At 40.1% G+C, this 13,612-nt stretch overlaps 1 protein-coding gene across 1 annotated transcript in view; it reads left to right on the forward strand.

Moving 5' to 3' along the window:
- Nucleotides 1-12,999, forward strand: part of ZFPM2 (zinc finger protein, FOG family member 2) — a 252,065-nt gene extending 239,066 nt beyond the window's left edge. Inside the window, exons 5-7 of the mRNA XM_086466307.1 lie at nucleotides 2,466-2,672; nucleotides 7,086-7,310; nucleotides 10,508-12,999. Coding sequence (XP_086322433.1) covers nucleotides 2,466-2,672; nucleotides 7,086-7,310; nucleotides 10,508-12,999 — 2,924 coding nt within the window. The remainder of the gene's footprint in view (nucleotides 1-2,465; nucleotides 2,673-7,085; nucleotides 7,311-10,507) is intronic.
- The last annotated feature ends 613 nt before the right edge of the window (nucleotides 13,000-13,612 follow it).

Below are 13,612 nucleotides of genomic sequence, written 5' to 3' on the forward strand. Positions count from 1 at the left end.
ATTTCCAGTGGCTGGAAGAGTGCATCATTTGAAAGTTCATCTGAGGATTTAACTTAACACGGTATCATGTACTGATGAAAACATGGACATATATGTCGTGATCACTGAAATCCTCATTTTCTATACAGTGGGATGAAAGAAAACAAAATAACAATGTAACTCTTGGATCTGAATCCTGCTGCGCTGAAGGTTTGTATTCAAATGCAGGAGTGGATTAAGCTTCTGTAGTTCTGATTTCTTTTAATAAGCCAAGCTAGAGATTGTTGTGCTTCCAAAGCTGTCACAGGTCCCACGCCGCAGTGCTGGCTGTAGGTGTGACAGCCTCCAGGAGCTGGGTGGAGCAGGCGGCCAAGGTCACTCCTCGCTTCAGCTGTCCGAGTTTAATCTGCTGCTGGACATGAGTCAACACCCTGAGGAGCTCTAACACCAGGAGACTGAGTCAGCCTTTTAGTTGATCCAGACTGATTGCAGCTGGAGACCCAGTAATCAACTACATTTTCCTTTTTTTTTCGCCCCAAGGGTACAGCATGTCAAGATGTTTGCTGGGATAGAGAAAGTCTCAGTTGGTTCTTCTGCAGTGACTCATTTTTATTTTATTAAGAAATACAGTGAATAATACCATCTAGGAAGAGCTCTTATTCTGTATTAAAACAAACTAAAATATATTAAAACACATTAAATGTTGGTTGATTATTACACCTTCTGTATGTAAATAAAATAAAAGTGCATGTTGATAGTGGAAGCCCTGCTCCTCCCAGAAAATGAATTGTGGTGTTTGCAGTGAGAATACCCAGTTTCAGGTTCTCAAACTGCAGCGTGTGTATCATGTGTTTTTATCTAAGAGACTAATTAAGTACATTTTAGGAATTTACCCTGATTCTCTCTTAAACGTGTTTTATTCCAGTTTAACTCTGAAGGCACTATCAGGCAGTAAGTCAGACTGTGCTCTTCAAATGTTTGAATTCCTGCTTGGGCATTAGGATTCTGCACTTGTAGACATTTATGGCACTATCTTCACATTTCATCTTCTTATTCTCTAGAGGAAATTACTCAGATTTGCACCATTTAATGCTGAATCTTTGAGGGTAGTAAACCTTAGTATGCTTTGGTCCCATCACAGTAAATTGTTTGTAAACTTTGGAGCCACCTTCAACTGTTGTATTACTGAAGGGTGAACACAAAGACACTTTTCTGCTTTGAAACTTTTACACCACTTTGAGGTCTGGAAGCTTAGGTTTATTTTTCTACAGAAACACATTGTCACTGATGCTGTTTTGTTTGCTCATCTTTGAAAGCTAATAGACTGGTTTAATTAATTGTCCAAGATTTCTCTAAAACAATGTCCTAATTCTTCCATTTAGCTGTGGCATATCATACACTGTTGTTATCTCCTCTACCAGATTTTTGCAACAAGTTGTTTTAAAACTATAATCTCTTTGAGGGGAAAAAAATGAAGTGCAGTTGAAAAGGCAGTTATGCCGAAAGATAAACAGAGCAATATTACTTATCAAAACGAGTACGGTTTTTGCTTGCCTAATGAATACAACATATAGCTTTTTCTATATATACAAAACCTGAGGAAAAAAAAGCTTTATAACATATAAAGTATGCAACATTATTTCAGGCATAACTGTATTGGATATGTATCTAGGCCTGAGAGTGTAGATAACACAATATAAGTGCTTTGCCTGTCTAAACATGTTAAATAAATGAGCATTCAGTATCGCATTCAAATACATTAGTAGATGTACTCGCATAGTTAATTTTCTTTTTAATGCACTACACGTGACATTTGCAGCACAGAGCTATAGTGTATCTTACTGTTTGATGAAAGTTCTTCCATCTCCCCCCCTTTTAAACAAACCTTTATTTGAATAAGCCTTTATGAAACAGATCTTTGGCATATCTTCTTTTCAGGAAGTTCAGTCAGTGTAAGCAGAGATAAAGCAGTCATGTTACAAAGAATATTACATAAGGGAAGATTTTTTAGAGAAAGAGGGTGGCAAACATAAGGGAGGGGAAGAACATCCTCAAGAGGAAATCTGATTTCTTTCTTGCAGCTGTTTGGTTTTATTGTGCTGTGATTTGATATTCAAAATAAAACAAATTTGGAGCTATGAAAAAATATACTGCAAGTTTGGTAAAAAGTAATGATGAGAAAAGTGCCTTATAAAATATTTTCACCTGTATCTTGATTTTCATAATGCTGGCCTTTTAGGAGACAAAATGAAAAATTAAAATGAATATTCATGCTGCAAATAGTTAGGAAAAGTATCCCCAAGTTGTTAGCCTCGTACATTGACAATTCCTATATTGATAGAAGGAAGACAGTAAAATTATTTGCCTCTTTACCTTGAACAAGCCATCAAAATTTAAAAAATATGTGTGAAGATATGGCACTGATGTTTTAAGTTCTGGAATCTGATATCGTCAATTAAATCTTTCTGCTTTTATGTTTCCTGTAGGAGGGCAGCTTTGGTGTACCACGACCAAGGCCATCTCAGAGGGTGAAGAGCTGATTGCCTTTGTTGTGGATTTTGACTCAAGGCTGCAAGCTGCTAGTCAGATGACTCTCACAGAAGGGATGTATCCTGCACGCCTGCTGGACTCAATACAATTGCTCCCTCAACAAGCTGCAATGGCATCTATTCTGCCTACAGCTATTGTGAACAGTAAGTGGTGAATACTGTTCCCTGGCGGTTTTTTAAAACAGCAGTACTTTATGGCACATGTGAAGAGCTAATGCAGCAATAGTGAATTCAAGACCGCAGAAACCACACTGCTTAAAACCCACAGCTCGAAGCCTCCTTTTGTTCCTCCATCATCTCAGATGAACTCACAGACGTAAAAGGAGGAAGAAGAGCAGTTTGGCAGGCGGGCTTTGCCGGAGCCTGACCTGGAGTATCTGACCTGCCCTCATGTGGAGCTCCTGTGATCTGCTCCCAGAGGCAATAGGATCAGAAACTGTTAAAAAAGTAGATAAGATAGGCCTGTTAGCTCACGAAGTCCAGCCTCTGCTGCCCAAGTAAGCTTGTAGCTTACAGCTGCAGCTTCTGTTAATAAATCATGACACTTGATGGAAGGAAAGAACACATCTCTTCAGTGGCTGTTTCAAAATGCAGCAGAGATCATGCCTTATAGCAGCCCTGATTTACTGTAGTATCTCCACTCAGTGTGGCTACCCAAGAATGTTTTTACATCCTCTGGACATCAATAGACCCTATCAATACAGCATTAAACCTATTAAATACAGCGTGTAGTTAAATGCTGTCCTTAGAGAGGATGGACTTGAGTACATGATAAGTCAGTTCCTGAACTGGGACAATTCAGCTTGAATTAAAATTAATTTCATTAACTTTTTCTTATAACTGCTTTTTATCTTTATAGAGCCCTAGTTCCTCATGCTCCTCTCTAAGTACTTTTCTAATATGTTAACTGTTACCATGATCCTCATCAGTTGTCACTTAGGCCTATTGCACATCCTTAGCACTTTGTAAGCCTGTCCATTGAGACCTCATGTTGGAGCACTTCCCCATCCTTCCCGAAGTTTGTAAGTACTGTAATTAGATATAGTGGACTACTGAACACAGTATTTCAGGTGTGATGCAGATGCAAGCACATGACCTGCCACTCGGGCTCACACCAGATAACACTGCTTCTTGAACAGTCACACCATCTTCAAGCTTTTCAGACAGGACTAGCTAAAATACCTGTGGTAACACATTTCATTCCCTGTTGGTTTTTTTTTTTTTTCTTTGGTAATTGCTTCTTTTCTGGGTAAACAATCTTGATAGCTACACATTTATTTTTAGCCTGTTTTAAAAGATAAGCCTTAAAATGTCCAAGTCATCCAAGTCCTCCCTTCCAGAGAATGAGTTGGCCGCAACCTCAAGCCCTTTAGTTAAACGCATTCATTTTGACCCCAGCAGTGGGGCTGCTGTGAGCTGACACACCCGTTCACAGAACCAGCAATCAGTGCTGTACAGGACCTTCGAAAAGAAGGTGTCAAAAGCCCCTAAAATTGAGTTACCACAGTTGAGTTACCACAGTTAGGGCAGACCAGTGTTTATAGCCAGCAGCCGCAAAGGAGCCGCCAGGGAAGGAGTTACCTAGCCTAAAGGGCAAAGACTCATTCACAGCTTGTTTCAGCTGAGGATGTATTTTTGTGTAAATCTACATGAGGTCCACTCTAGGCTTTGGCAAAGTAGTTCTATTTCTACAGCAGCAAATTTCTGGAAACACCTTTGCTGCCAGCACTGCCTTTTGCAGAGCTCTAGAAAGCCACAGTGATCATGCTACTTCTGCTGCTTAAGAGGAGTCTAACTTTACGGTGCATCAGCTCTTGCTATATAGGTTTAGCAGCAGCTTGGAGTAACCTATGTACTCTTAACTCCAGGAGGCTGCTAAAGTAGCAGGTCTCCCTGTCCAGAAATTTCCACTCTGGTTCTGAGACTGCCTCTGACCATAAGGGACTGTTTCCACATTTCATTGTTGAGTTGGTGAAATTCAGTTTCTTCAGTAAAGTCTTGAGCTAGATGTGAGTCCAGTAATATGCTGAGTGCACCTCTAGATTTGTAGTAAGACATCTCTTAACCATTCTTTTGGTAGATCCCTGAAAAAGAATCAGTTTCTAGAAAAAGAACCTGTTATAGGGTGGGGGTTTTTAATGTTTCCTAAGACTTCCTATTTGAAAAATCAAAATTGGAGTATCACCTTTGGCTCATTCAGCTTGAACTTGAATGTTTCATTTCCTGAATTGATCCATTGAAATATTTGGAAACTATCCATTGAAACATATTTAAATAATTTGCTTTTAAATAATTAAACCATTAACTTCAAGTAGCCTTTATCTATTTTGTGTCATTTAGGGAAGTAATAGTTTCAGATCCCATACCGATACATTAGTCTCCCTGGAATTCCATCCTCTCACTATGCAAAACTCCTCAAATGCATTTCTTCTGCATGGCACATAATGGAAGTCACATATTCACCATGCGTAACTGGAGCTACAGACTATGCAGGCCATCTAGCCCATAGGAAATAAAGATGGCTGCAAGTCAAATTCATTAAGATAATCAGAAAGTTCAATTCTGTGATGGAATGCAGTCAAATGAATTCAAATAGGAACATGTTGCCCATATCAGAATTTCGTGTTACTACTTTTGGACTTTCTTTTCCATGCAAAACTCAACAGTTCAACTTTTTTAAACCATTTGAAGCCAAAAACAAATGCTGAAGTGTCAGCTTTCACATGAGATGGATATTGCAAATGATGCAAGCTGTGTCGGTAATGTTTTAATAGTGGTACATACTGGAACACTAACTGCTCCATTAAATGTTTGTGTCTTAGATTCATGAACAATTACTCAGTGGCAAAGGGAAAAACAGAAACTGCTAGTGTGAAAGTATTTTATGCAAATTCATGAGCAGAAAAATAGACAAGCATTAGCAGTGCAGTCAGAGAAGTAAAATAAGCGATGTAAATTTTGGCTGGATTTATAGATATTTCAATGGAGTCTTCAACTTTGTTCACCCAAAGGAGTTAGAACAGAGCAGTTGTCCTATATGCATCAATATTTGAAATTAAACATAAATTGTCATGAATGATAATGAGTTACATCATCAGCTACACATGCCATGTTTTCAGAGGAGCCAACCATTCTTCAAGACTAAGTTAATTACAGTCACTAGCAGCTTTTGCATTCTGAAGTCAGTGGGAGTTTTGATGTTGACCAAGATGTGTTTTGATGTTGACTGAAATTGCCCATTTTCTGATCCTAAGGTTGGCTGGCACAGTCTGGCTGCACTCGTACTTCTATCTTCTCTTAGTCTCAAAAACAGGCAAAAAGGATCCAGACCAGTTGCAGGGAATGATCCTAGGCCTGTGGTAACTCGTGATCTGTGTGCAGGAATAGGGAAGGTGTTAATTGACTTAAGCCAGGAGTGTGGGACCATTCTTGTGATTTAACGGTATAAACAAGAAGTTCCAGTGCTCTAGGCTGGACCCTGTCACTATTTAATTTACTAGTGTAGATGTACCCTAAAGAGCTGGAATTTCTTCCTTGTTCTGACTGATAGGATGGCAGGTTCAGCTTTCAAAAAGATCAGTCATGTCTTTTGTCCTTCTGAGAGAGATACACAACATGCATTGTGTAGGTATCCTTCTGACAGGATATTAGCAACCAAATTTGTATCTGCTTTGTGTAAATACACAGTATTCATTATTACTCTTCACGTGAGTAAAGTGTGTAGCTTTTAGTACATGACCAAAGTATCTACTCCCTCTGCTTCTGGGAAGCACTCTGTGCAACCTCTGCATTGTCTTCCCCTCAGAGAGGGTGCCAACACTTTGGGATAAAAGACAATGAAAAAATGCATTATTATTAGCAAATAGCCCTTCTGCATAGGGAAAGTGGAACGGTAACAATTTACCAAAAAAAAAAAAAAGAGGACAAAAGTACATTAGAAGTTTTAACTTCTAATACTAGTAACAACAGGAACCCAGGAAATAAGCATTCTGCTTAGTATCATATTACATTCAACACTGTAGGATTTTAAGGAAACATGATCTCGTGTGGCCTCCTGGATATCGGAGCAAGAGGTTTTTACAGTAATAACTGCATAAGCATTCTGAAAATACATATTCTTCCGACTTACCTGCAATTAGCACTCAAAAATTGCAAGACCAAGTGCTAGAAAGACTGGTGCACACAGAAAAAAAAGCATGATTGAAAGATGTCACCTACTGAGTAGCGATGTATCAGAAATACAGCTTAGTTCTTTAATTAGTACTGCATATTCACAACAAACAATTAATTTCATTTTTTTAAATAATTACTTGCCAAAAACTTCTAGCTGTTTTTTAGTAAGTATTTTTAAAATCTCCTTTTGAAAGAAACAACTGTCTCCTGTGTTCGGTCTCTCACCTGCAAGTGACATTTTAATAAACCTGCGGCTCTGTTTCCAGTATTTTATTAAGTAAGAATGCGTTTAATGGGGAAGTGAGGGGAATTAATCCACCTGTGTTAATTGGTTGGCACTGAGTGCACTGTGGCTAACCTGCACCTGGTTATATTTGCTTGTAGAGGACATATTCCCTTGCAAATCCTGTGGCATTTGGTATCGAAGCGAGCGAAACCTGCAGGCCCATCTCATGTATTACTGCAGTGGGAGGCAAAGAGAGGGGCCTCAGCTGTCAGAGGAGAATGAAGATAGCGCTCAGCAGATATCCAGTATCTGCCCCTTTCCGCAGTGCACCAAAAGTTTTTCTAACGCAAGAGCTCTGGAAATGCACCTAAATTCTCACAGTGGTAAGTACCATGTGTTTTCCTGTATCATCTTCTGGATTTAGTTATTTAAAGAATTATTCACAGCAGGTGTTCAGTGGATCAATGTCTCTCCAAATGTATGCAAGCATTGGGTGTATATACTACCAAAATGTCAACAGTTTCTGACCTATGTTCTACACCAAGCACCTTTCCCAGGTAACTGGTGTCATTTCTCTTACCTACTAATCCTTGTTTGAATGCTGTCTCTCTCTTAATGTGTGTATACACGCATACAGGCAGCATTTCTTTACTGGCGAAGGTATGCTCGGGAACCCAGACACAGTTACACTGCTGCTGCTTGGTCTCTGAGAGATTCAGTCAATTACTTCATAATTCCATCCACCAAACATGAGCCTGCTAGACTATAATCTCTACCTACCCTGTTTTGATGCTGAGTGAAGAAATATACACCACCAGAGAGCAAGTCCTTCTGAAATAAGATCTTGAGGTCCTAGAGTAGGCTTCTTAGGCAGGAGGCTTTAAGGACCAGGGTCCAGACCTCTGTGTTCTTTTCCCAAAAGCTTCGTCTCTCGTAACAATATTCTTTTCCCTCCTTATAAATATAAATTGGGGATAGTATTTTATTTGTCCACGCTGTTAAAATTATAGTACTAGATATACATAAAGTGGGATTAGGAAATTCCTGAGATTAAAAATCTGGAACTCAGCAGGAATTTTACTTCCCTCCCTGAAGGTCCTTTGAGTGTGCTGTTTGAATTTGTTTTGAATTATGGCTGAAAACACAAGTTAGGAGTTTGCAGAACATTCTGCATTGGAGTTTTCAGTAGCAGAGAAAGCTGACAAATAAGAAAGACTGCAGCATCATCTTATGGGTGTGTTGGCTGTCTAGGGTACAGGGCTGTGTCTGGAAAGAGGCAAGGACCTTACAGGAGTTCCTGATCCTCCTGTTAAGTGGATAGAGTCTAAAGGACCCTAATGTGTGCTTTATTCACAGAAGAAAGCCTCCCAGGGAGAGTGGGAGTCTACTCTGTGGACTCGGTGAAGTGAAAAATGTTCCTTGGATGCTTGGGCAGCAATTACAAATCTAGAAGGCATCATGTTGCCTTGGAGTTTGGTACTTCCCAGAACAGGACTAGAAGAGTGCTGAGAGAGAAACTTCCTTGTGTAGACAACACAGACGACATTTAGCCATTCATTTAGACATCAGATCTTTCTGTGCTTCCAGATCTTAACTTTGAATGTCAGGCTATTGCCGTTCTTTGTCTCTAGTCTAGCAAATATTTCACTGTTCAGTGAACCAGCAGAACAGTAGGAACAGCAGGAACAGCTTCAACAAGAGCAGGTGAATGCAGCCCAGCATGTCTTACAGCCTAGTAATTAAAACCAGGTACTTTTGGAAGATAACAAATTCAATTCTCCCCAAGCAGAGGAAAATTCTTAAATCTTTGCCGTTGTGTAAAAGGGTTGCGTCAGCTCTTTGCATTTAGTGACATACCATTGGCTTAGGTGTCGAGAAGGTTTTCAGCCATGAGCTGAGTGGTCATGTCTTCTTGCAATCTAGAGATTAGCATCTGTGTTCCTTGAAAGACACAAGTCTGAGATCCTGCTGAATTTCCAGTGATAATCTTTAAGTATTTCTTAGATTAGAGGCTAAAAGTCAGACCTTCCCCTTCTTTTTAGTAGTAAACCAGTCAGTTCAATCATTCTCACTTTCTTTCAGATCCTGTCAATCTTTAGTTTTCTATACAGATTATCACAAATTGTAACAGCTTCTGCAGTAGGAGTGAAGCATTCCTTCTCCAAATACCCTGTAAGCTAGTGCTGGGTTTGCTTCAGCTTCTGTTACTGTTCCTGCTGGGGGCTGCAGCAGACCCACACCACTGAAGCATGGAGCCCCGACTGAAATGCAAAGTCCGTAGAGACACTTCACTGTGACTGTATCACATGATATGGAAGCATATGAGACATCATCTCATGGCAGTGGGGGATCATATGGCTTCATATGGCCTCCTAGTGAAAAGTGCTTGACAGGGAACGAGCGCTGATTCAAGTGCTACGTATCTTTTCTGCTCTCTTCTGACCTCTGAGGCCAAGAGTAGGACAAATTCAAATGTTCCTCACAACTGTGGGAGTCACTGGTACTAGAGGAAAAGTGAGGACCTCCAGGTACAACAGAATGACTTCCCACAGATTGAGCCCAAATATTCTCACAGATTTATGTTGTCCAACTACCACGAACCTAGTTTACCTGGCCAAGGCATGGTATATGTATGTGTGTGTGTTTGGACAGAACAAATACCTAGTTTATATTCTGAAAATCATCCCTACCAATGTTTTTTTCAGTTTTCATTGTGTAACAGGGAATCAGAATCTGTGTTGTTGCAGCAGAGAAGTTTGGTCTCATCTCTTTTTAAAGCATTTTCAGTTTCAAAATACCATGAAACATGTTTTTTTTTATTTCAGCAGTGACTGCAAGATGGCTTTGAATGTACTGTTCTTGATAGGGAAAGCTGTAGGGATCGCATGAGGAAAAGGTGTTGTATTATAGCAGTAGTTTCCTACAGCCATTATATGTCAAAGATAAAATGCTGGTGAAGCCGTGTCTCACTCCTCCTCCTCCCTTCACAATGAACGCAACTCATCATTCCTTTCTGATGAGGATAGATCTGTATCCTGTTCCCACACTATGGCCAACTCATGCAGGCAAAGAGCTCAGCATCAGTAATGCTCCAAATGCTACTTCTGCTCTGTGGCTTTCAGGCACTCTGAGTTTGAGGGCTGTACCTCAAGCCACATCATAACCCTGAGCCTCTTGACCTTGATGTGCTTTCTGTGCATTCAAAATTTCCAGTGATTGTGTATGGGGAACAGGATATCTCCTTTAGTTAAAACTGTAATTTCTAAGACCTTTTCATTTAGAATAAGTCCAGTCTGTCTTTATCCTTCCCCTTGTTCATTCTTTCCCTTCGTCTCTGCTGAATGCATGCAGATACTAAGGCTTTCCAAAGCAGAGCAGGAGTCTGGGAATATCCTCTAGCAGTTCGAGGAAAGAAGTTCTGAATCAATTCAAGTATTTTCAGGGTGGCTAATACCATCCTGCTAGAAGAAAATTAGTTGTTCTCACTGTGTTTGTGCCTTCTGTGCGACTGATTTTCCAGTATACATCATGAAGGGCAAAATGGTCACTTTATTTTGTATTTTACTTGTCTTTTCTATAGGAGTGAAAATGGAAGAATTTCTTCCCCCCGGTGCTAGTCTGAAATGCACAGTTTGTACTTACACTGCAGACTCGGTGATTAACTTTCATCAGCACCTGTTCTCGCATCTTACTCAAGCTGCCTTTAGATGCAACCACTGCCATTTTGGCTTCCAAACTCAGAGGGAGCTACTGCAGCACCAAGAGTTACATGTCTCTGGCAACAAAATTCAGAGAGAAAGTGACATTGAACACTCTCCAAGTGGAAACGAAGAAGGTTTACAGCCAGCAACGGACCTGTTGAGCAGAAATGATGTTCCTCAGAGCCAAAAGACCATGCAGACAAAAGATGCAAGTTCTGATACAGAACTTGATAAATGTGAAAAAAAGGCTCCACTTTTCCTTCCAAACCAGAGGCCAGAAACCCAGCCTGCCACAAATAAGCAGAGTTTTTCATATACTAAAATAAAATCTGAACCATCCAGTCCAAGACTTGCTTCATCGCCAGTTCAGCCTAATATTGGTCCTTCTTTCCCAATGGGACCTTTTCTTTCCCAGTTTGCTTTTCCCCAAGACATCACTGTGGTTCCTCAGGCTTCAGAGATACTAGCCAAAATGTCTGAACTGGTCCATCGAAGACTGAGACATGGAAGTAGCAATTATCCTCCTGTGATTTACAGTCCTTTGATGCCCAAAGGAGCTACATGTTTTGAGTGTAACATAACATTCAATAATTTGGACAACTACTTGGTACACAAAAAACATTACTGCAGCAGCCGATGGCAGCAGATGGCAAAGTCACCAGATTTTTCCAGTGTTCCAGAAAAAATGTCGGAAGCTGTAAGTCCCAGTAACGGTCAAAGCTCTATAAACATCCTGAATGCAGCTCCTCACACATCAGATCCAGAGAATCAACTTCTGCAGACATCTTGCATAAACTCTTCCAGTGTTTTAGATTTGATTGGGCCAAACAATAAAAGTCATGAAAAAGACTTTACAGCACAATCCAAGAAGTTGTCGGCTGCAAACAACGGCGATGAGAAGATAAATGGAAAACCTTCTGATGTGAAGAACCCCAGTGCTCCTTTAGTAGAAGGGGAGAGTGATCCTAACAAGACCACATGTGAAGCTTGTAATATTACTTTCAGCAGACATGAAACGTACATGGTCCACAAGCAGTATTACTGTGCCACTCGCCACGATCCCCCACTGAAGAGGTCCGCTTCCAACAAAGTGCCTGCCATGCAGAGAACAATGCGTACCCGGAAGCGAAGGAAGATGTATGAGATGTGCCTACCAGAGCAAGAGCAAAGGCCACCACTAGTTCAACAGCGATTTCTAGAAGTGGCTAATCTTGGCAATCCTTGTACATCTACTCAAGAGACAACAGAGGGCCTTGGAGAATGTTACCATCCACGATGTGATATCTTTCCAGGAATAGTCTCGAAGCATCTGGAAACATCACTGTCTATTAACAAGTGCGTTCCAGTTTCGAAGTGTGATACTCCCCACTCCACTGTGTCTTGCTTGGAGATGGATGTGCCAATAGATCTCAGTAAAAAATGCTTACCCCCGTCAGAGAGGACATCCACTTCTCCCAAAAGGCTGCTAGACTACCATGAGTGCACAGTATGCAAGATCAGTTTCAACAAGGTAGAGAACTATCTGGCTCATAAGCAGAATTTTTGCCCTGTCACTGCCCATCAGCGTAACGACCTGGGACAACTTGACAGTAAGGTGTTTCAAAACCCAGAAAGTGAAAGAAACAGCCCAGATGTCAGTTACGAAAGAAGCATAATCAAATGTGAGAAAAATGGAAACTCGAAACAGTCCTCTCCTAATGGAAACTTATTTTCCACACACTTAGCAACACTTCAAGGACTGAAAGTCTTTAGTGAAGCGGCCCAGCTTATTGCTACAAAAGAAGAAAACAAACATTTGTTTCTTCCACAATGCCTTTACCCTGGAGCAATAAAGAAAGCTAAAGGAGCAGATCAGCTTTCTCCATATTATGGAATAAAGCCAAGCGATTACATTTCTGGTTCTCTCGTCATTCATAATACTGATTTAGATCAAAGCACAAATACAGAAAGCGAATCCCCTAAAGGCCAGGCACCTTCGAATGGGTGTGCTGTGCAGAAGAAAGAGTCTCTTCCGCTATTGCCAAAAAACCGAGGCATGGTAATAGTTAATGGGGGACTAAAACAGGAGGAAAGACCTGCTGCAAACCCACAGCAAGAGAACATTTCCCAGAATCCGCCACATGAAGATGGGCACAAGTCTCCTTCTTGGATCTCTGAGAATCCCTTAACTGCAAATGAAAATGTCTCTCCAGCAATTCCTACAGCAGAGGAACAGTTGTCTAGTATAGCTAAAGGCGTCAATGGTTCTACCCAGGCCCCAACCAGTGGAAAGTATTGCCGACTGTGTGACATCCAGTTCAACAATCTTTCAAACTTTATAACTCATAAGAAGTTCTATTGCTCGTCACATGCAGCAGAACATGTCAAATGAAACAATCGGTCACCTTTGGTACTTGTGTTTAGCATATTGTTCCATACAGTCTAAAGAAAGCTGTTTGAATTACATCTGGACAATCAGGAGATTTCACTATTGCTGAGTTGAAGACTTAAAGGTGTAATTTCATTACAGTCCATTAGTAAAGTGTATTATTGGTGCCATTTTCAAAAATATTAATTTATTTTACCAGCAGTATTCATAGCTGTAGTTATGTTATTTTTTATTTAAAAACTTTATATTAAAGTCATTTGTAATGTTATTGTATAGTTATTGTGTAGCACATATGGTTTGCACTGTATAGTAGATTTTAAAGAAAATAGTCGCAAACAATACAGAAAAGCATTTTAGAAATAGCTTCAAAAGCACTTGTGTATCCTGATTTTTTTTGTTCTTATATGCTGTTGCAGATACATGTATATGCTAAAATATAACTTGCAAAGAAGTTTCAACTATGCTGTAAAGTTCGCCTTAAAATTTCAATTTTTGAACAATTGGGCTCAGTTTGCACTTTATATTTTAGCAGATACAGTACCTTAGTCATTAGGCTTTGCATTTGTATGTAGCAGTATGTTTCCGTCCACTTTCTTAATCTGAAACGTACGTTAAA

The sequence above is a fragment of the Leptosomus discolor genome, chromosome 5 (genome assembly GCF_034619465.1).
Source record: "Leptosomus discolor isolate bLepDis1 chromosome 5, bLepDis1.hap2, whole genome shotgun sequence".
NCBI lineage: Eukaryota > Metazoa > Chordata > Aves > Leptosomiformes > Leptosomidae > Leptosomus > Leptosomus discolor.